The 20864-nt window shown below is 40.7% G+C and overlaps 1 protein-coding gene across 1 annotated transcript in view; it reads right to left on the reverse strand.

Annotated features, from left to right (window-relative positions):
- caska (calcium/calmodulin-dependent serine protein kinase a) overlaps positions 1-20864 on the reverse strand; it is a 174863-nt gene that overhangs the window by 97021 nt on the left and 56978 nt on the right. The window contains 1 exon segment of the mRNA XM_034123649.1: positions 2390-2502. Coding sequence (XP_033979540.1) covers positions 2390-2502 — 113 coding nt within the window.

Genomic DNA, 20864 nt, shown 5'->3' on the forward strand with positions numbered 1-20864 from the left:
CTCTCGACAGTACCATGAGTGTAACGAGGTGTGTGTTACGAGGTGTGTGTTGTGGAGGATCTCTGAGCTCTTTATGTCTGCCTGGAGGAAGCTTAAGTAAAGTGAGGAGACTTCCTGTCAGGCTGGATTATGAACTCTCCGTCAGCCACAGAGAATTAGAGAGCAGTAATGTCCCAGGTAAAGCTCCTCTAAGAAACATTAATTATCTTGAACTCACAGCATGTGTGCATGGTACCTAGCTTGCAAATGTCAGACGTGATATTAATTAGATACATGTTCATAACTCTATATGAGCAGCCCTTTGCCTTTACGTGTGATTAACCTCGAGTGTTGGATTTTCTCTGACATTTAATGGAGCAGTAAAACATTTAGCTTGCTTTGTAGGATACGATGAGAACTATTATCATGTCTGGGAATTAAAGAGGACACATTCTGCTCATCATATCAGTATTTAGCGTCTCTACTTTAAAGAGTCCTCTCCTGCTGATGTTCAGGTGTATATCAGTATGTAGTGTCTCTACTTTAAAGAGTTCTCTCCTGCTGATGTTCAGGTGTATATCAGTATGTAGTGTCTCTATTTTAAAGAGTCCTCTCCTGCTGATGTTCAGGTGTATATCAGTATGTAGTGTCTCTACTTTAAAGAGTACTCTCCTGCTGATGTTCAGGTGTATATCAGTATGTAGTGTCTCTACTTTAAAGAGTACTCTCCTGCTGATGTTCAGGTGTATATCAGTATGTAGTGTCTCTACTTTAAAGAGTACTCTCCGTCTCCTGCTGATGTTCAGGTGTATATCAGTATGTAGTGTCTCTACTTTAAAGAGTTCTCTCCTGCTGATGTTCAGGTGTATATCAGTATGTAGTGTCTCTACTTTAAAGAGTCCTCTCCTGCTGATGTTCAGGTGTATATCAGCATGTAGTGTTTCTACATTAAAGAGTCCTCTCCTGCTGATGTTCAGGTGTATATCAGTATGTAGTGTCTCTATTTTAAAGAGTCCTCTCCTGCTGATGTTCAGGTGTATATCAGTATGTAGTGTCTCTACTTTAAAGAGTCCTCTCCTGCTGATGTTCAGGTGTATATCAGTATGTAGTGTCTCTACTTTAAAGAGTCCTCTCCTGCTGATGTTCAGGTGTATATCAGTATGTAGTGTCTCTACTTTAAAGAGTCCTCTCCTGCTGATGTTCAGGTGTATATCAGTATGTAGTGTCTCTACTTTAAAGAGTCCTCTCCTGCTGATGTGCAGGTGTATATCAGTATGTAGTGTCTCTACTTTAAAGAGTCCTCTCCTGCTGATGTTCAGGTGTATATCAGTATGTAGTGTCTCTACTTTAAAGAGTCCTCTCCTGCTGATGTTCAGGTGTATATCAGTATGTAGTGTCTCTACTTTAAAGAGTCCTCTCCTGCTGATGTTCAGGTGTATATCAGTATGTAGTGTCTCTACTTTGAACACAGGGATGTTAGCCTTTGCAGACCATTTACATGCACTAAAAACCTATAGAACACACTACAGGAAAGGGAAAACCCCAAAAAGCAGAACAGGGCCTCTTTAAATAAATAAAAGCTATACTCAGTGAATAAATGAAATACTGGACAAGTACTGTGAAGGTGAACTTTGCAAGTCTTCAGAAGGAACTGCTTCAAAGCACACAGCCCAAAGACAACAGAAGAAGACTTCCATTGAACTGAAACTCCAAAGTGTGTGTGTGCGTGCGTGCGTGCGTGCGTTTGTGTGGACAACAGAGAGAATAACAAGCAGTCCAGCGTGTACAAACAAACACAAACGAGGACAAACATCTGACCTCTCCCTGCATTAACCCTTAGTGTGAAGCAGAGTGGGGAAAAGCGATCAGAATCAGCTTCATGTTAACTGAGAAGCATGCATACAAAGTTACAAGATACCCATCCTGTAACATTTCTGTAGATATAGCAGCCAGCTATATATTGCACAGTTATTACGGCATATATATATATATATTGCACATAGTTGGTATATGATATCTTTAGTTATTTGTATGAGTAATAAGCAGAGGTGGTGGGGGACTCGAGTCGCATATTTTTTGGACTTGAGACTTGCTTGACTAACATTGATAAAAGACTCGACTTGACTTTGACTTGGTATTCATGACTTGAGACTTGACTTAGGCTTGAGACAGATGACTCGAAAGGACTTTACATTGTTGTTAATGTTGAAAATAAAACTCAACTTTTCATAACCACTGTCTTTTAACTGATGTAAATTCAGAAACTGGGGTTATTCATCAGAATCTCGTATGACTTGACTTGGGACTTGCTTGACTCTCACCACAGTAACTTGGGACTTGCTTGAGACTTGTAGGTTAAGATATATATGATATCTTCAGTTATCTTTATGAATAATAACAGCTCTCTTACCCTCGGTGCTGAGTCCGGGGCTGGAGGTGAACTGGGCCACGTCCACGATCTTGACCGCGAACTGCTGCCCCGTCTCTCTGTTGATGCATCTCCGCACCACGCTGAAGGGACCCCTTTAAGACACATAGACGAAAAAACTGTTAGAAAAATATCACTGGTCACCGGCTTGAGCTTCAATCTCAGGATCCATGTATTTGTGATCCTCTCCAGAATGGAAGTAGTCATCACATACAGAGCATCAACTAGTTCCTGAACAGTGTCCTTCACATGCTGATATACAAGAGAGGGAGTTACACAGTCACAAGATGGAGGAATACCGGGTCTTCTAGGTAATCATACATCCTCCTGTCATGTACAAAATACTGAGTTTTTCTCGAAATGTTGGCTTTTTTCTGAAAATCGCAACAGTCTGACTTTTTCTCAAAATTCTGACTTTTTCTCAAAATCTCAAAATTCTGACTTTATCTTAAAATTCTTGCTTATTTGACTGTATAGCACTTCGGTCTGGAGGTTTTAAATTACTTCATAAATAAAGCTGTATTGTATTGTAAGACCAGAATGCACTTGGCTTCTCATTGCCAGGGTTGCAGGGCGCACAAATTGAGCGCCCTGCAAAAATCGAGGGTTAAAATGAACAAGCTCACAGGTCAGAGCATTACAGCAGGAACTCCTACATAAAGCTGCTCCTGCACTCACAACACTGTGGAGTTCACATTGTTTGAGTTTTCTGAAATTGACAAATGTATTGTTTGCAAGCTGTTGTTATCTTTCATATTTCCCCATGGAGCAACACAGCTCTCAGACAAAGAGGATTGAGAGAAAGCTGGAAGAAAGAGAAACAATTTAGTCACTTTTTCCTTCATGTCCAGTCGCTTTGTAAAGCTATTTGACGACATGATTATCAAAGTAGTCAATATATGCTGCTATATCAAAAAGGGCTGCATGAAATGAAACAAAAAAAGTATATGACTAATATTGCAATATCATTTGCAAGGAGGGAGTGATCCATTTTAAAACATTACCATTGAAAAATATATATTAAAATCATCATAGTTTGATTTTTTTTGAATAGGATCTGTACCGTACAAATCCCTTTTAATTAATGTTGTAGCTCAGGACTGCAGCTCCACAATATTGTCACATATTTATCCTTTAAAAAAGATTCTCTTACTGCTATTTTGAATAATGCACTAGTCCATATTTCAATAAAACGTTGATTCATTGTACAGCCTTAGCATTGACTTTAAAGACAGATATTGTCAGATTTAGCATTTCTCCTACAGATACAGAGTGCACTGACCTATAATCTGTTGTTGTTGATAAAGACAGCTGTATGTTCATTTGTTATTGTTACATTTTTAGGATCAATAAGTAGTTTACAACTTTGCAGAAACAGCCAAACATCGAGCAAACACAACAACACAAAACAGAGACATCTGGCTGTGTGTGTGTGTGTGTGTGTGTGTGTGTGCGTGTGTGTGTGTGTGTGTGTGTGTGTGTGTGTGTGTGTGTGTGTGTGTGTGTGTGTGTGTGTGTGTGTGTGTGTGTGTGTGTGTGTGTGTGTGTGTGGAGATTGAGTTCAGCAGTAGGGAAGAAAGAGAGTAGCTGCTGCAGATACAAACAGAAATAGATTTCTTTATGTAAACACCGTATGCTGGCAGCAGCAGGCACACAATCCTATACATCTCTTTTCTATACGTTCTGATAGAGTGGTGCAGTGATGACTTTAGGCTGCTTCCACACAAAGTTTGTTATAATTGGATTTCGGAATATTGCCGGAAATAAGACCTTTGTTTATGGTACTTTTGTTTTGGTTTTGTTCTGCAGGATAATATCCACGTCTCAAGACCACTTGTATAATAGTTGAAGTATAAATACAGAAGGTAAGGAACATAAACAAACAACAGCACGGTCACATGACTTCACGTCACCACCGCTAAGCTAAAGGTGGCTAATGTTGGGCTATAAAGGAACTACAGCACGGTCACATGACTTCACGTCACCACCGCTAAGCTAAAGGTGGCTAATGTTGGGCTATAAAGGAACTACAGCACGGTCACATGACTTCACGTCACCACCGCTAAGCTAAAGGTGGCTAATGTTGGGCTATAAAGGAACTACAGCACGGTCACATGACTTCACTTCACCACCGCTAAGCTAAAGGTGGCTAATGTTGGGCTATAAAGGAACTACAGAACGGTCACATGACTTCACGTCACCACCGCTAAGCTAAAGGTGGCTAATGTTGGGCTATAAAGGAACTACAGCGTGGTCACATGACTTCACGTCACCACAGCTAAGCTAAAGGAGGCTAATGTTGGGCTATAAAGGAACTACAGCACGGTCACATGACTTCACGTCACCACCGCTAAGCTAAAGGTGGCTAATGTTGGGCTATAAAGGAACTACAGCACGGTCACATGACTTCACGTCACCACCGCTAAGCTAAAGGAGGCTAATGTTGGGCTATAAAGGAACTACAGCACGGTCACATGACTTCACCACCGCTAAGCTAAAGGCGGCTAATGTTGGGCTATAAAGGAACTACAGCACGGTCACATGACTTCACGTCACCACCGCTAAGCTAAAGGAGGCTAATGTTGGGCTATAAAGGAACTACAGCACGGTCACATGACTTCACGTCACCACCGCTAAGCTAAAGGAGGCTAATGTTGGGCTATAAAGGAACTACAGCACGGTCACATGACTTCACGTCACCACCGCTAAGCTAAAGGAGGCTAATGTTGGGCTATAAAGGAACTACAGCACGGTCACATGACTTCACGTCACCACCGCTAAGCTAAAGGAGGCTAATGTTGGGCTATAAAGGAACAACAGCACGGTCACATGACTTCACGTCACCATCGCTAAGCTAAAGGAGGCTAATGTTGGGCGTGATGACGTTTAGACGTGTCATTTAGTCACTTGTTAGCAACTGCTGATTTTAAATTCAGCAGTAGGGTATTTACTGACTTTTAAAACAAAAGTCTCTTCAGCTTGTGTTAACCACAGATCTTATTTCAGGATAAAATCATGTTAAAAGAACTTCAAGACGAGTCAACCCAAAGCGCCAAAATGCTGTCTCATTTCTAGGTTTTAGGACTCTTTCCTGCACCATGTTATTCCTAGAGTCTTTCCCAGCATGCATTGCTCTGTGCAGAAGAACACCATGCACAGGTCAGCAGGCTGTAATGTGACAGATTAATACTGGAGAGCACATTTAGCTCCCTGCTGCCATGAGGTTATTTCTAGAGGTAGGTTTAATGATCTTTACTATTAGGGCATGAGGTAAAGTGTCTGAGTGTGGCTCGGTATCATTTAATATGTTGTCATAGATGCTACTATTTATATATTTGAGTTTAGGTACTGATATTTAAACAGTTCTTTGACACTGAACAATGCAAGGCCATTATTTGAAATGGCAGCATGCAAGACGCTGATTTTAAATCATGTTTTTTATCCTACATTTCAAATGAATAAAAACTAAAGCTACTTGCATCAGGTAAAACATTTCCATTAGGCCGAAGTAATATCAGCGAAAAAGATAAAACCAGGTAAGAAAATGAATATTGTTATTATTATTATTATGTCAGATTGAAGAACCAGCCCAAAAACCCAGCAACACACCAACACACACACACACAAGGTTTTTCACCTAAAAGACCCATTCAGCAACTAAATGGACATTTGTTTTCAAGTAAACTACTGAAATAAAAGACTGAAAAGTAACAGTTGTGTCATTGGAGTGGAATCCAGTTAAAGTCCCTTTCAAGTGGGGAAAGACTTAACACACACACACAATGATGAACAGACACACACCTGCAGCCCACAGCAGAAAACACTCTACACACACACTCATGTAATGTGAAAGCAATACACTTCACTGCAACACAACACACTGTGTGTGTGTGTGTGTGTGTGTGTGTGTGTGTGTGTGTGTGTGTGTGTGTGTGTGTGTGTGTGTGTGTGTGTGTGTGTGTGTGTGTGTGTGTGTGTGTGTGTGTGTGTGTGTGGTGTGTGTGTGTGTGTGTGTGTGTGTGTGTGTGTGTGTGTGTGTGTGTGTGTGTGTGTGTGTGTGTGTGTGTGTGTGTGTGTGTGTGTGTGTGTGTGTGTGTGTGTGTGTGTGTGTGTGTGTGTGTGTGTGTGTGTGTGTGTGTGTGTGGAGATTGAGTTCAGCAGTAGGGAGGAAAGAGAGTAGCTGCTGCAGATACAAACAGAAATAGATTTGTTTTATGTAAACACCGTATGCTGGCAGCAGCAGGCACACAATCCTATACATCTATTTTCTATACGTTCTGATAGAGTGGTGCAGTGATGACTTTAGGCTGCTTCCACACAAAGTTTGTTATAATTGGATTTCGGAATATTGCCGGAAATAAGACCTTTGTTTATGGTACTTTTGTTTTGGTTTTGTTCTGCAGGATAATATCCACGTCTCAAGACCACTTGTATAATAGTTGAAGTATAAATACAGAAGGTAAGGAACATAAACAAACAACAGCACGATCACATGACTTCACGTCACCACCGCTAAGCTAAAGGAGGCTAATGTTGGGCTATAAAGGAACAACAGCACGGTCACATGACTTCACGTCACCACCGCTAAGCTAAAGACGGCTAATGTTGGGCTATAAAGGAACTAAAGCACGGTCACATGACTTCACGTCACCACCGCTAAGCTAAAGACGGCTAATGTTGGGCTATAAAGGAACTAAAGCACGGTCACATGACTTCACGTCACCACCGCTAAGCTAAAGGCGGCTAATGTTGGGCTATAAAGGAACTAAAGCACGGTCACATGACTTCACCTCACCACCGCTAAGCTAAAGGCGGCTAATGTTGGGCTATAAAGGAACTAAAGCACGGTCACATGACTTCACGTCACCACCGCTAAGCTAAAGACGGCTAATGTTGGGCTATAAAGGAACTACAGCACGGTCACATGACTTCACGTCACCACCGCTAAGCTAAAGATGGCTAATGTTGGGCTATAAAGGAACTACAGCAGGGTCACATGACTTCAGGTCATCACCGCTAAGCTAACGATGGCTAATGTTGGGCTATAAAGGAACTACAGCACGGTCACATGACTTCACGTCATCACCGCTAAGCTAAAGGTGGCTAATGTTGGACTATAAAGGAACTACAGCACGGTCACATGACTTCACGTCATCACCGCTAAGCTAAAGGAGGCTAATGTTGGGCTATAAAGGAACTACAGCACGGTCACATGACTTCACGTCATCACCGCTAAGCTAAAGGAGGCTAATGTTGGGCTATAAAGGAACTACAGCGCGGTCACATGACTTCACGTCACCACCGCTAAGCTAAAGGTGGCTAATGTTGGGCTATAAAGGAACTACAGCACGGTCACATGACTTCACGTCACCACCGCTAAGCTAAAAGTTGCTAATGTTGGGCTATAAAGGAACTACAGCACGGTCACATGACTTCACGTCACCACCGCTAAGCTAAAGGAGGCTAATGTTGGGCTATAAAGGAACTACAGCACGGTCACATGACTTCACGTCACCACCGCTAAGCTAAAGGAGGCTAATGTTGGGCTATAAAGGAACTACAGCACGGTCACATGACTTCACGTCACCACCGCTAAGCTAAAGGAGGCTAATGTTGGGCGTGATGACGTTTAGACGTGTCATTTAGTCACTTGTTAGCAACTGCTGTTTTTAAATTCAGCAGTAGGGTATTTACAGACTTTTAAAACAAAAGTCTCTTCAGCTTGTGTTAACCACAGATCTTATTTCAGGATAAAATCATGTTAAAAGAACTTCAAGACGAGGCAACCCAAAGCGCCAAAATGCTGTCTCATTTCTAGGTTTTAGGACTCTTTCCTGCACCATGTTATTCCTAGAGTCTTTCCCAGCATGCATTGCTCTGTGCAGAAGAACACCATGCACAGGTCAGCAGGCTGTAATGTGACAGATTAATACTGGAGAGCACATTTAGCTCCCTGCTGCCATGAGGTTATTTCTAGAGGTAGGTTTAATGATCTTTACTATTAGGGCATGAGGTAAAGTGTCTGAGTGTGGCTCGGTATCATTTAATATGTTGTCATAGATGCTACTATTTATATATTTGAGTTTAGGTACGGATATTTAAACAGTTCTTTGACACTGAACAATGCAAGGCCATTATTTGAAATGGCAGCATGCAAGACGCTGATTTTAAATCATGTTTTTTATCCTACATTTCAAATGAATAAAAACTAAAGCTACTTGCATCAGGTAAAACATTTCCATTAGGCCGAAGTAATATCAGCGAAAAAGATAAAACCAGGTAAGAAAATGAATATTGTTATTATTATTATGTCAGATTGAAGAACCAGCCCAAAAACCCAGCAACACGCCAACACACACACACACGGTTTTTCACCTAAAAGACCCATTCAGCAACTAAACGGACATTTGTTTTCAAGTAAACTACTGAAATAAAAGACTGAAAAGTAACAGTTGTGTCATTGGAGTGGAATCCAGTTAAAGTCCCTTTCAAGTGGGGAAAGACTTAACACACACACACAGACACACACAATGATGAACAGACACACACCTGCAGCCCGCAGCAGAAAACACTCCACACACACTCATGTAATGTGAAAGCAATACACTTCACTGCGACACAACACAGCAGACTGTGTGTGTGTGTGTGTGTGTGTGTGTGTGTGTGTGTGTGTGTGTGTGTGTGTGTGTGTGTGTGTGTGTGTGTGTGTGTGTGTGTGTGTGTGTGTGTGTGTGAACAGATGGTGATCAAGCTAAAGCTGCTTAGTGTCAGAGGGTGAGGTAGACCGGCACTGCCCGAGCACACACACACACACACACACACACACACACAGTATAAACATAGATCAAGCTGGAGACTGAAATAAACACGACAGTAAACTGTGAGCATGGGGATTGTGCAACGGTTCTTAGCTGTATCAATGCATGCAGACCTCTCTAATACTCTGACACACACAGAGAGAGAGTTAGAAACATTCCTCAGTGTCCCCGTTTCACCGTCACATGAGAAGTATTTATTTCACTAGATGCTTCTGAGTGCAATTCACACACACACACACACACACACACCACACACACACACACACAAACACACACACACACACACACACACACACACACACACACACACACACACACACACACACACACACACACACACACACACACACACACACACACACACACACACACACACACACACACACACACACACACACACACACACACACACACACACACACACACACACACACACACACACACACACACACACACACACACACACACACACACACACACACACACACACACACACACACACACACACACACACACACACACACACACACACACACACACAGGTTGTAAATTCCACAATGACCAACAGAAATCCATCTTTTTGTCCTTCAGCCCATTTACTTACCAGTTTGCTTTTTTCTTAATCATTTGTGTAAATATCTGAATGAAGTCGTGTGGAGCTGCAGTCCTGGGCTATAAACCTTATTAAAAGATATTGTTTTTGGTACAGATCCTCTAATATTTTTGAATCAATTGCAACATAAATATTTCCCAAAGCCCTTTTCAGTGCACTTTTAGAAGAAACAGCAGAATATATTGACTACTTTGATAACCATGTCGTCAAATAGCTTTACAAAGCGACTGGACATGAAGGAAAAAGTGACAAAAATCATTCTCTTTCTTCCAGCTTTCTCTCAATCCTCTTTGTCTGAGAGCTGTGTTGCTCCATGGGGAAATATGAAAGACAACAACAGCTTGCAAACAATACATTTGCCAATTTCAGGAAGTCTGTACTTGAGAAACTAAACTCCAGTCAGAGTGAATCTCTTCTCTCACTGAGTTGCAGCAGGTACTCTGGGTCAAAGGTTTCTCATCAGTAATGCAGTGTTTCTCCATTGCTGCTGCCTTATCTCCCTCCTCATATAGTCCCTAACCTCTGACCTCTGACCCCCCCCAAATGTCAGGTGGTGCTCGAGGAGCTGCGACAAACAGGAGGAGGAGGAGATGTGGTAGAAATACTGAGGCTGAATCAGGAGATAACTTGAGGGGAAAAGAAGAAAGTTGGCTGAAACTGAGGCAGTGAACAATAAAGCTAATTTAGAAAGACAAGCTTCGAGTTTCTCAAATTGCATCCTATTTTCTGTGCGAAAACAACTGCAAACTTATATATAAAACAAGGCGGTTTAAAATGATTTCAAGATTTGTATCCATGTCTTTTCTGCTTACGCTGAAGGAAAGGAATTCATGGTGTGTGTGTGTGTGTGTATGTGTGTATATGTGTGCGTGTGTGTGTATGTGCATGTGTATATGTATGTGTGTGTGTGTGCGTGTGTGTGTGTATATGTGCATGTGTGTGTGTGTGTGTGTGTGTGTGTGTGTGTGTGTATGTGTATGTGTGTGTATGTGTGTATGTGTGTATGTGTATGTGTGTATGTGCGTGTGTGTGTGTGTGTATGTGTGTATATGTGTGCGTGTGTGTGTATGTGCATGTGTATATGTATGTGTGTGTGTGTGCGTGTGTGTGTGTATATGTGCATGTGTGTGTGTGTGTGTGTGTGTGTGTGTGTATGTGTATGTGTGTGTATGTGTGTATGTGTGTATGTGTATGTGTATGTGTGTATGTGCGTGTGTGTGTGTGTGTGTGTGTGTATGTGTATGTGCATGTGTATATGTGTATGTGTGTGTGCGTATGTGTGTATGTGTATGTGTGTGTGTGTGTATGTGCATGTGTATATGTATGTGTGTGTGTGCATATGTGCATATGTGTGTGTGTGCATATGTGCATATGTGTGTGTGTGTGTGTGTGTGTGTGTGTGCATGTGTATGTGTGTGTGTGCGTGTGTGTGTGTATGCGTGTGCGTGTGCGTGTATGTGTATGTGTATGTGCGTGCGTGTGTGTATGTGCGTGCGTGTGTGTGTGTGCGTGTGTGTGTGTATGCGTGTGCGTGTGCGTGTATGTGTATGTGTATGTGCGTGCGTGTGTGTGTGTGTGTCTGTCTGTTAGACACACAAACACACAAAGGAGAAGACGACAGGTTTGGTTAGGATCAGAAAAGCTCTGGACATCCTGTCTCTCCTGGGACATGTCTCCATGCTTTAATGTTCAAACAGCTCGTTATGTTCCTCACACTGCGTGTGCTGCAGCACCTCTTCCCCCCTCTGTCTATCCCTTGTTTACATGCTGAAGTAACAGAAAATGTTTCCCAATTTGGGATCAATCAAATGAATCTAATCTGCAGGAGATGAGGTTTACTCTGCCTCAGCAAGCCTTTAAAAAAGATTTAAGGATCACAATCAAAATCTTCTGCACCCACCAGGCTCACAATACTCCAAAGCTGGGAAAGGAACTGTAGAGAAGCGTCAGTGGAAGAAGGAGAAGCTTCTCAAACTGCAGACGGCTGAAGTGGCGGATCTGGGCGTCTTGGAAGAAATCAGCCGCACTATTGTGGCTGTGAATGAGTCTCAGCTGCAGCCATTAGATCTGAATAGAGTCAGCTGCTCCTCTGATGTTTCCTGCACTTCAGCCAGCTCAAATAACAGGAAGGAGGAAGAACCAGGAAGAGAGAGAAGAGTCCATTCGTGCAAACACGCCTCCTCCATTTCTCTCAGAGTCTATCCGAACTGCGAGCATGCACCACGGCTAATTGGATGTATTAACAGTGAATTATGCAGGGCACTATAACCAAAGTTACTCCAAACTGTGTTCATCTCATTACTTTAAGGTCTTGACTGACGCCTTTTTCTCAGGATTATGATTTATTATCGTCGGGTAATTACACCAAATGGGTTTCTCAAGGTCTCAACATGTTGCTGTTCTTATAATTCATCGTCAGCGCCGTGCTGTTTATCAAATAAGAAAGTGTTGATCACAGTTGTAGACATTTTAAACTCTACTTTAACCTTTAAACACAAGGGGATGCAAACCCTTGGCAACCTATAGCAAACATTACTGTAATAAAACATCAAATGCATGGGGGGTACAAGTCATGCAACATCTGCAGAAAGCATGTCTGCTCAACATGCCATTATTGATTTTTTATATGACACGTATTGTATATTAAAAGTCTAAACCTGACAAGCTTAAGGAGTTGTATTAGGTCAGTCACGATGAATCTGTCCTGCTGAATCCATCATTAATTCTTTGTGATGTGTCCACTGCTTCTGTAATGGCTGCCAGCGTCTGTAACGGTGATAAAGACTGTTGACCCATTTCTGATCACAACTCCTGGACCACTCATACTCTCTTTACTTACAGTGAAAGCAGTGAAGGAAGAAAGAAGTAGGGCAGTAGTTTTATGACATATGTGTGGGTTCATTTGGTGTGTATGGCTGGTAGAGATGTCCCGATCCGATCACGTGATCAGGGATCGGAGCCGATCACGTGATTTTCAAAAGATCGGAATCGGGAGAAAAAAATCGGGGATCGGAATTTTTTTTTTTTTTTAATAAAATATTTTTCTTATTTTATTTAATGTTACAAAACAAAACAGACCATGTTCACGTCTTAAAGTCATCCTGAGGCCTTAGTTTTGGTTTAAAATTACACAACATCATGTATGTGTTGCTTCTTTTGGGCTTGTTTTCATAGACCTGGTTGCTTATTTCTCTCAAATCTGGCAACAGAGTGGGCGCAGTGTCTAATAGTAGCAGTAAGCTAACAAGAGGCTACGTTCAGCTGGTGTAACGAGAGGCTACGTTCAGCTGGTGTAACGAGAGGCTACGTTCAGCTGGTGCCTCGGGAGTCGGGACAGAGAAAATGTCAGGAGTTTGGAAGTCTTATAAAATTGAAAGCGAAGGCAGTGTAACAGCCAGATGCAATGTTTGCAAGGCGGAGGTTCCGCGTGGTGGAAAGAACAGAGCTACGTTCAACACGACCAATTTAATACAAACACCAACAACAACACGACGAGTACACAGCGGCCACTCAGGTAACGGCACTGAAACAACCGACACTTTCAGAGACTTTTAAAAGGAAAGAGAAACTGCCCCAGAACAGTGAAAAGGCCAAAAACATAACAGCCAAGATAGCTGAATTCATCGCGTTGGATGACCAGCCGTTATCTGTGGTGGAGAACGTGGGGTTTAAGGGACAACTTGAATGCTTTTCTTTTTTTGCATTGCATAAAGATCGGATCGGGAAAAATCGGTATCGGCAGATTGTCAAAATCAAATGATCGGAATCGGATCGGGAGCAAAAAAAGGTGATCGGGACATCCCTAATGGCTGGTGTAAATCATTTTGAATGCAGCGGAATTGAAGTGCATTAAAACTGTGGTAACTAGATGCGCCGGAAATCAAAGAGAATCGAAGCTTCGTACATATTTTACATGTTGATATTCGGGACTTTTCCCAACTCAAATGTCCAGAAGTTTGAGACCCCATTTGTTTATCTGTTTTAAAATCATGCCTTACATTTGGGATTTTTAAGAAAGCAATTAAAAAACTTGCATTTCCCAGTTTAGACCTCAGTGCAGTTCACACTCCTCAGCAGAAAGTGGGATAACGTTGCCGGGGTTAGGGGTTAATGCATAGAATGTGCATGTTGCCCGCCATATTTCTCCCCTAGCTTTTCAACAACATTTAGCTTGTTTTATCCCAAAATGATATCACACAGTCGTGAACATGTTGGTTGTACGGGCTATCTGCTTCAAAAGCCACGAAAAGCAAAACATTCTGCACGGTGAAATGATTTCTTTTTAGGAATTCTGAATTTTCGCAAATAGAATATCAGGTTAAAAGTCTGGGAACACAAATACCTTTCCTGACATTTAGCTGATGCTTTTCATCCAAAACAACTTCCAATAACTGCAACCAACCTTTAAGATACAAACCAAGATCAGTACGAGTAAACGTAGAAAAGTATTAGCATCAAAATATAGTTCAAGTACCAAAAGTAAAAGTAGTCATTGTGCAGATCGGTCCATTTCAGAATAATATCAACTTCCAATAACTGCAACCAACCTTTAAGAAACAAAACCAAGAGTCCTGCAAGTAAATACAATTCATACAACCCAGACCTTCCTACGTGCTTCAGACCAAAGTGATGCATTTATTTTGTACTATTTCCCCATACTTATGAAGGAACTTAACCCTCGAAGCTATCCTCCATACTGCGTAGGACCCTGAGAATGTTCTCCATTGTAAAGAGTAAACATGTTTGACCTTCAGTCTCACAGCTCACATCAATAAGCACTTAACCACCAACACATCACTGCTCTGACCTCAGGTAGGATGTGTTACTGTGACTACAATCTGCTGCTATGAAAGACCCTGTGAGAGCAGGAAGGGCTCAGCAGGGAATCATTCAAATAACCCAGACCTTCCTACGTGCTTCAGACCAAAGTGATGCATTTCTTTTGTACTATTTTTCCATCTTTTCAAGGAACTTAACCCTCGGAGCTATCCTCCATACAGCGTAGGAACCCTAACACCCCTTGCTGTGAAATACAAATTATGTGCAATATATATATATGCCGTTAATATCTGTGCGATATATACCTGGCTGCTATATCTTCAAAACTGTTTTTGTATTTTGCAAATTGTGTAATTTATTTTTATTAGAAAGATATCCCTGGTCCCCGGCTTGATCTTCAACATCAGGATCCATGTATGTCTGATCCTCTCCAGAATGGAAGGAGTCATCACATACAGAGCATCAACTAGTTCCTGAACAGTGTCCTTCACATGCTGATATCCAAGAGAGGGAGTTACACAGTCACAAGATGGAGGAATACCGGTTCTTCATACATCCTGTCATGAACCAAATACTGAGTTTTATCTAAAAATGTTGGCTTTTTTCAAGAAATCTCAAAATTCTGACTTTTTCTCAAAATTCTGACTTTTTCTCAAAATGTTGACTTTTTCTCAAAATGTTGACTTTTTCTCAAAATTATGACTTTTTCTCAAAATTATGACTTTTTCTCAAAATCTGAAGATTATGACTTTTTCTCAAAATCTCAATATTATGAATTTCTCAAAAATCTGAAAATTATGACTTTCTCAAATCTGAAAATTATGACTTTTTCTCAAATCAGAAAATTATGACTTTCTCAAAAATCAGAAAATTATGACTTTTTCTCAAAATCTCAACATTATGACTTTTTCTCAAAAATCTGACTTTTTTTCTCAAAATCTGAACATTCTGACTTTTTCTGAATACTTAAAAATGTTAATAATCCCTTGTCCCCGGCTTGAGCTTCAATCTCAGGATCCATGTATCTGTGATCCTCTCCAGAATGGAAGTAGTCATCACATACAGAGCATCAACTAGTTCCTGAACAGTGTCCTTCACATGCTGATATCCAAGAGAGGGAGTTACACAGTCACAAGATGGAGGAATAGAAAGCAGTATTCAATGTTTACTTCAGATTAGCTCCACATCTGAAATGAGCATGCTTGTCATATGTCTATCTCCATAGAGGCTGAATCATCATGTTAATCACATAGCTATCATATGCCTCAAACAGTCCTGATGCTCTTCTAGGTAATCATACATCCTGTCATGTTCACAGCTACAGTTGGGATACCTTTGTTATCATGTGAACTCCCGACACTTTTTTATCTTGAATATCTTTTTATGCGTGCTTCTGAGTTAACATTAAGCTGTCTTGGGCTCTTTCCTGCTGTAACAAATGTACTTTTCCCCTCTGTGGGACGAATATTCTGATTCTGATTCTGATAAGGAATGTGCTGCGATGCATCCAACGTCAGGGGAACCAATGGGGGATTCACGACGGCATCAAAAAGATGGGGTGCCCTACAGTCAAATGCTATCTGCATGTGTGTGCGTGTGCGTGTGCGTGCGTGCGTGTGCGTGTGCGTGTGCGTGTGTGTGTGTGTGTGTAGTAAAACGTGATTTGCGGGCCTCAGTCTTTCCCAACTTCTAAGTGCATCAATCACGCTGCGTCTCATTCTCTAAATGTCACCGGCTTTACGACACACACTCGTCCGAAGCACCACTCACACTGAGGGAGGGGCCAGAACCGGAGAGATGTGATTAGGAAACAAAGAAAAGGAAACTGGAGTTACATTCAAAAGGGCACAATGAGCTAGGGTCTAGGTTTGGCAGTGGACATCTTGAATGCCAGGCTCCTTCTATGCAACGTGAGAAAGACAAAGGAAATGAGGAAGAATAATAGTGCAAGAGAGGAATAAGTAAAAAATATCGGAAAAGGCCAATTCTGTACATTAAATCACCTTTCATGGGAATGAGACATAAATATGCATGTTGTGTTACTTGTAGAGTTGCTGTCTTTGTGCTATACTAACACAGCAGTGTGTTCCCTCTCTAAAGTCATGTGTTCTCCTCAGACGGTAAATGTAACCTTCTTGCTCCAGCAGTAAATAAAGAGGTTACAGCAGGTGATAAAGATAGAGGAAGAATAGATTCTTTTCTCCAACCTCTACTTTTCATCTTGCTATTCACAGGCACTACAAACGTGCAGCACATTCACAAACAGCGTTATATATTAAATATTTATATATTTGCCTTTATTTGCATACTTTGATTGTATGTTGATTTACAATGGAAACACATTAAAGGTAGGGTAGGTAAGTTTGAGAAACCGGCTCGAGATACACTTTTTCTTATATTCCATGGAATGCTCTTAACATCCCGATAGCAATGAATATCTTAAATGCTTTGACAAAAAATCCATTAAAAAATATCATCTGTGGAAGCCGTAATACTGTAAAAAGCACGACCAATCATCTGAGCCGGCCCGGCTAAAGTAACTGGATGGCCTACCTGCCTGTCAGCCTTCCATCTGTGCACAAACTTATCTCGTGCCCTCATTGGTCATGTGTGCGTTCGTGTGTGTTGGAGGAGGGGCTCTGTAAGGAAGTGGCAGATTTTCTCCGGTTGTGTATTTTCAAATTCTCTCGATCTCGAGCCGGTTTCTCCAAAATTACCTACCCCACCTTTAAGTTGCGTAACTTTTAAATTGTGATTGGGATTTGGTAACTGTCCACTTTTTTAAACAGGTGTTAGGTATTGTATAGATTTACATTTGATACTTTTTGGGGGTTTTCCCTTTCCTGAAGTGTGTACAGTAATATCCCTCCATTGGACTCCTTTGTTTACTTCCGGAACATGGTGACATCACTACGTAACATTCACGCTTCTATTGGCTAGCGCTCCAACACATTGTTCGTGATAGGCTAAGGGGCGGGACATCTCTAAGCGGTTCGCCATTCACAACAGAGCCGGCCAGCTAACCAATCAGAGCAGACTGGGCTCTGGTTTCAGACAGAGGGTGAAAAGAGGTGCTGCAGACAGTATGAGAAAAATAAAGAGCTTTCTGAACATTAAAGCATGGAGACAGTGAATACTAACATGAGCAGAATATATGTTCTTTAAAGCATTCGTTCCAACCGAGCTCACACTTGGACTACAGCCAGCAGGTGAGAGCGTCTCCAGCTTTGCACACGACTCAGTGGGTTCCTCAGAAACAACCAAGAGGAAGTTACTAAGTACTAAGCTGATTTATTCCAGCGTGTCACCAGCTCCTGATGGAGATGACAGTCACGTCTCTGAGCTGTTAGATTAGACAGCAACTTCTAGCGAGCCAATTTATGCTAATCTTATCAGGATAAGAATCAGCATCAACAAGAGAGAACATTTGAATGAAGACATCTCCCAAGAAAGAACAAACAGTGAATGCATGCTGAGGAATCTTACAAAGAGGAAACATAAAGAAGAGATCATGTAGGAGTAACCACACCCTGACCCTTATCAGTGATTACACAATGAGGTTTAAATCAAGTGTTCAGGACTGAAACGTAATGCCATCAGAAGGAATAATGAGACGTCAGCCTGCAGGAAACATTCAGGAGAATCTGCACTAAGTGAGAGTCCTTCAAATGTTTACACGTCACGGAGAGGAGGGAGTAAGAGAGGGATGAACAGAGGACCGAGAAGTACTCACATCTTGTACTTGAGTTAAAGTAGAAGTACTCAGATCTTGTTCTTGAGTAAAAGTAGAAGTACTCACATCTTGTACTTGAGTTAAAGTAGAAGTACTCAGATCTTGTACTTGAGTTAAAGTAGAAGTACTCACATCTTGTACTTGAGTAAAAGTAGAAGTACTCAGATCTTGTACTTGAGTAAAAGTAGAAGTACTCAGATCTTGTACTTGAGTAAAAGTAGAAGTACTCAGATCTTGTTCTTGAGTAAAAGTAGAAGTACTCACATCTTGTACTTGAGTTAAAGTAGAAGTACTCAGATCTTGTACTTGAGTTAAAGTAGAAGTACTCACATCTTGTACTTGAGTTAAAGTAGAAGTACTCAGATCTTGTACTTGAGTAAAAGTAGAAGTACTCAGATCTTGTACTTGAGTAAAAGTAGAAGTACTCAGATCTTGTACTTGAGTAAAAGTAGAAGTACTCAGATCTTGTACTTGAGTAAAAGTAGAAGTACTCAGATCTTGTACTTGAGTAAAAGTAGAAGTACTCAGATCTTGTTCTTGAGTAAAAGTAGAAGTACTCAGATATTGTACTTGAGTAAAAGTAGAAGTACTCAGATCTTGTACTTGAGTTAAAGTAGAAGTACTCACATCTTGTACTTGAGTTAAAGTAGAAGTACTCACATCTTGTACTTGAGTAAAAGTAGAAGTACTCAGATCTTGTACTTGAGTAAAAGTAGAAGTACTCAGATCATGTACTTGAGTAAAAGTAGAAGTACTCAGATCTTGTACTTGAGTAAAAGTAGAAGTACTCAGATCTTGTTCTTGAGTAAAAGTAGAAGTACTCAGATATTGTACTTGAGTAAAAGTAGAAGTACTCAGATCTTGTACTTGAGTTAAAGTAGAAGTACTCACATCTTGTACTTGAGTTAAAGTAGAAGTACTCACATCTTGTACTTGAGTTAAAGTAGAAGTACTCAGATCTTGTACTTGAGTAAAAGTAGAAGTACTCAGATCATGTACTTGAGTAAAAGTAGAAGTACTCAGATATGGTACTTGAGTAAAAGTAGAAGTACTCAGATCTTGTACTTGAGTTAAAGTAGAAGTACTCACATCTTGTACTTGAGTTAAAGTAGAAGTACTCAGATCTTGTACTTGAGTTAAAGTAGAAGTACTCACATCTTGTACTTGAGTTAAAGTAGAAGTACTCACATCTTGTACTTGAGTTAAAGTAGAAGTACTCAGATCTTGTACTTGAGTAAAAGTAGAAGTACTCAGATCTTGTACTTGAGTTAAAGTAGAAGTACTCAGATCTTGTACTTGAGTAAAAGTAGAAGTACTCAGATCTTGTACTTGAGTTAAAGTAGAAGTACTCAGATCTTGTACTTGAGTTAAAGTAGAAGTACTCACATCTTGTACTTGAGTAAAAGTAGAAGTATTCAGATCTTGTACTTGAGTTAAAGTAGAAGTACTCAGATCTGGTACTTGAGTAAAAGTAGAAGTACAAAAGTAGAAGTACTCAGAGGTTGTACTTGATTAAAAGTAGAAGTACTCAGATCTTGTACTTGAGTAAAAGTAGAAGTACTCAGATATTGTACTTGAGTAAAAGTAGAAGTACCAGAGTGTAGGAATACTCTGTTATAGTAAAAGTACTGCATTCAAAATGTTCCTCAAGTAAAAGTAGAAGTACTCAGATCTTGTACTTGATTAAAAGTAGAAGTACTCAGATCTTGTACTGGAGTAAAAGTAGAAGTACTCAGATCTTGTACTTGAGTAAAAGTAGAAGTACTCAGATCTTGTACTTGAGTAAAAGTAGAAGTACTCAGATCTTGAGAAAGTAGTCATTGTGCAGATTGGTCCATTTCAGAATAATATATATGATATGTTTTATAATGATTGATCATGAAAGTGTTCTCAAAGCTGGTAAAGGTGCAGCTAGTTTGAATGACTTTGTATACTGCAGGGTAGCTTGAGAATTTACTCCAGGTGGAACTAAAGTCTGATTTAACACTTGATTAGATTTCACATCATTAAGGAAGGGACTTTGACACAAAAAAGCTGGAGCAAAAAAAGGCAAGAGGTTCACCAAAACTACCAGAAATCATCCTCTGAGGAGCATGAACATTCACATAGCAACCTAGCCAGCACGTATTAAATCCAACACGTGGAACAAGAGATTGACTGAACAGTCTGGGTAAAGCTTGAGTGATCTGACGCGTGAGGATTGTTAAATATCTGTTCAAACTGAGCTGACAGGTTTTTAGACATCTTTGATTGGCTGTTTATTTATTTATCTGCCTCTGTCTCTTTCTCACTCATGTAGAAACACATTGATTCAGCTGCTGACAGAAAGCTTCAATCAAACTTCTTTCATCTGCTGCCTCACTGCCTTTCTGTAAAAACGACTTAACAGGTTGAAAAACACGGTATAATGCATTCAACACAAAAGCATCTGAGGTACATTAGGGACAATATAATCATTATGAGGTGTGAGACATTTCATGAGTCTGCAGTTCACTGAAAGCAACACAATAAACA

This window comes from Trematomus bernacchii, unplaced genomic scaffold, assembly GCF_902827165.1.
Source record: "Trematomus bernacchii unplaced genomic scaffold, fTreBer1.1, whole genome shotgun sequence".
Taxonomy (NCBI): domain Eukaryota; kingdom Metazoa; phylum Chordata; class Actinopteri; order Perciformes; family Nototheniidae; genus Trematomus; species Trematomus bernacchii.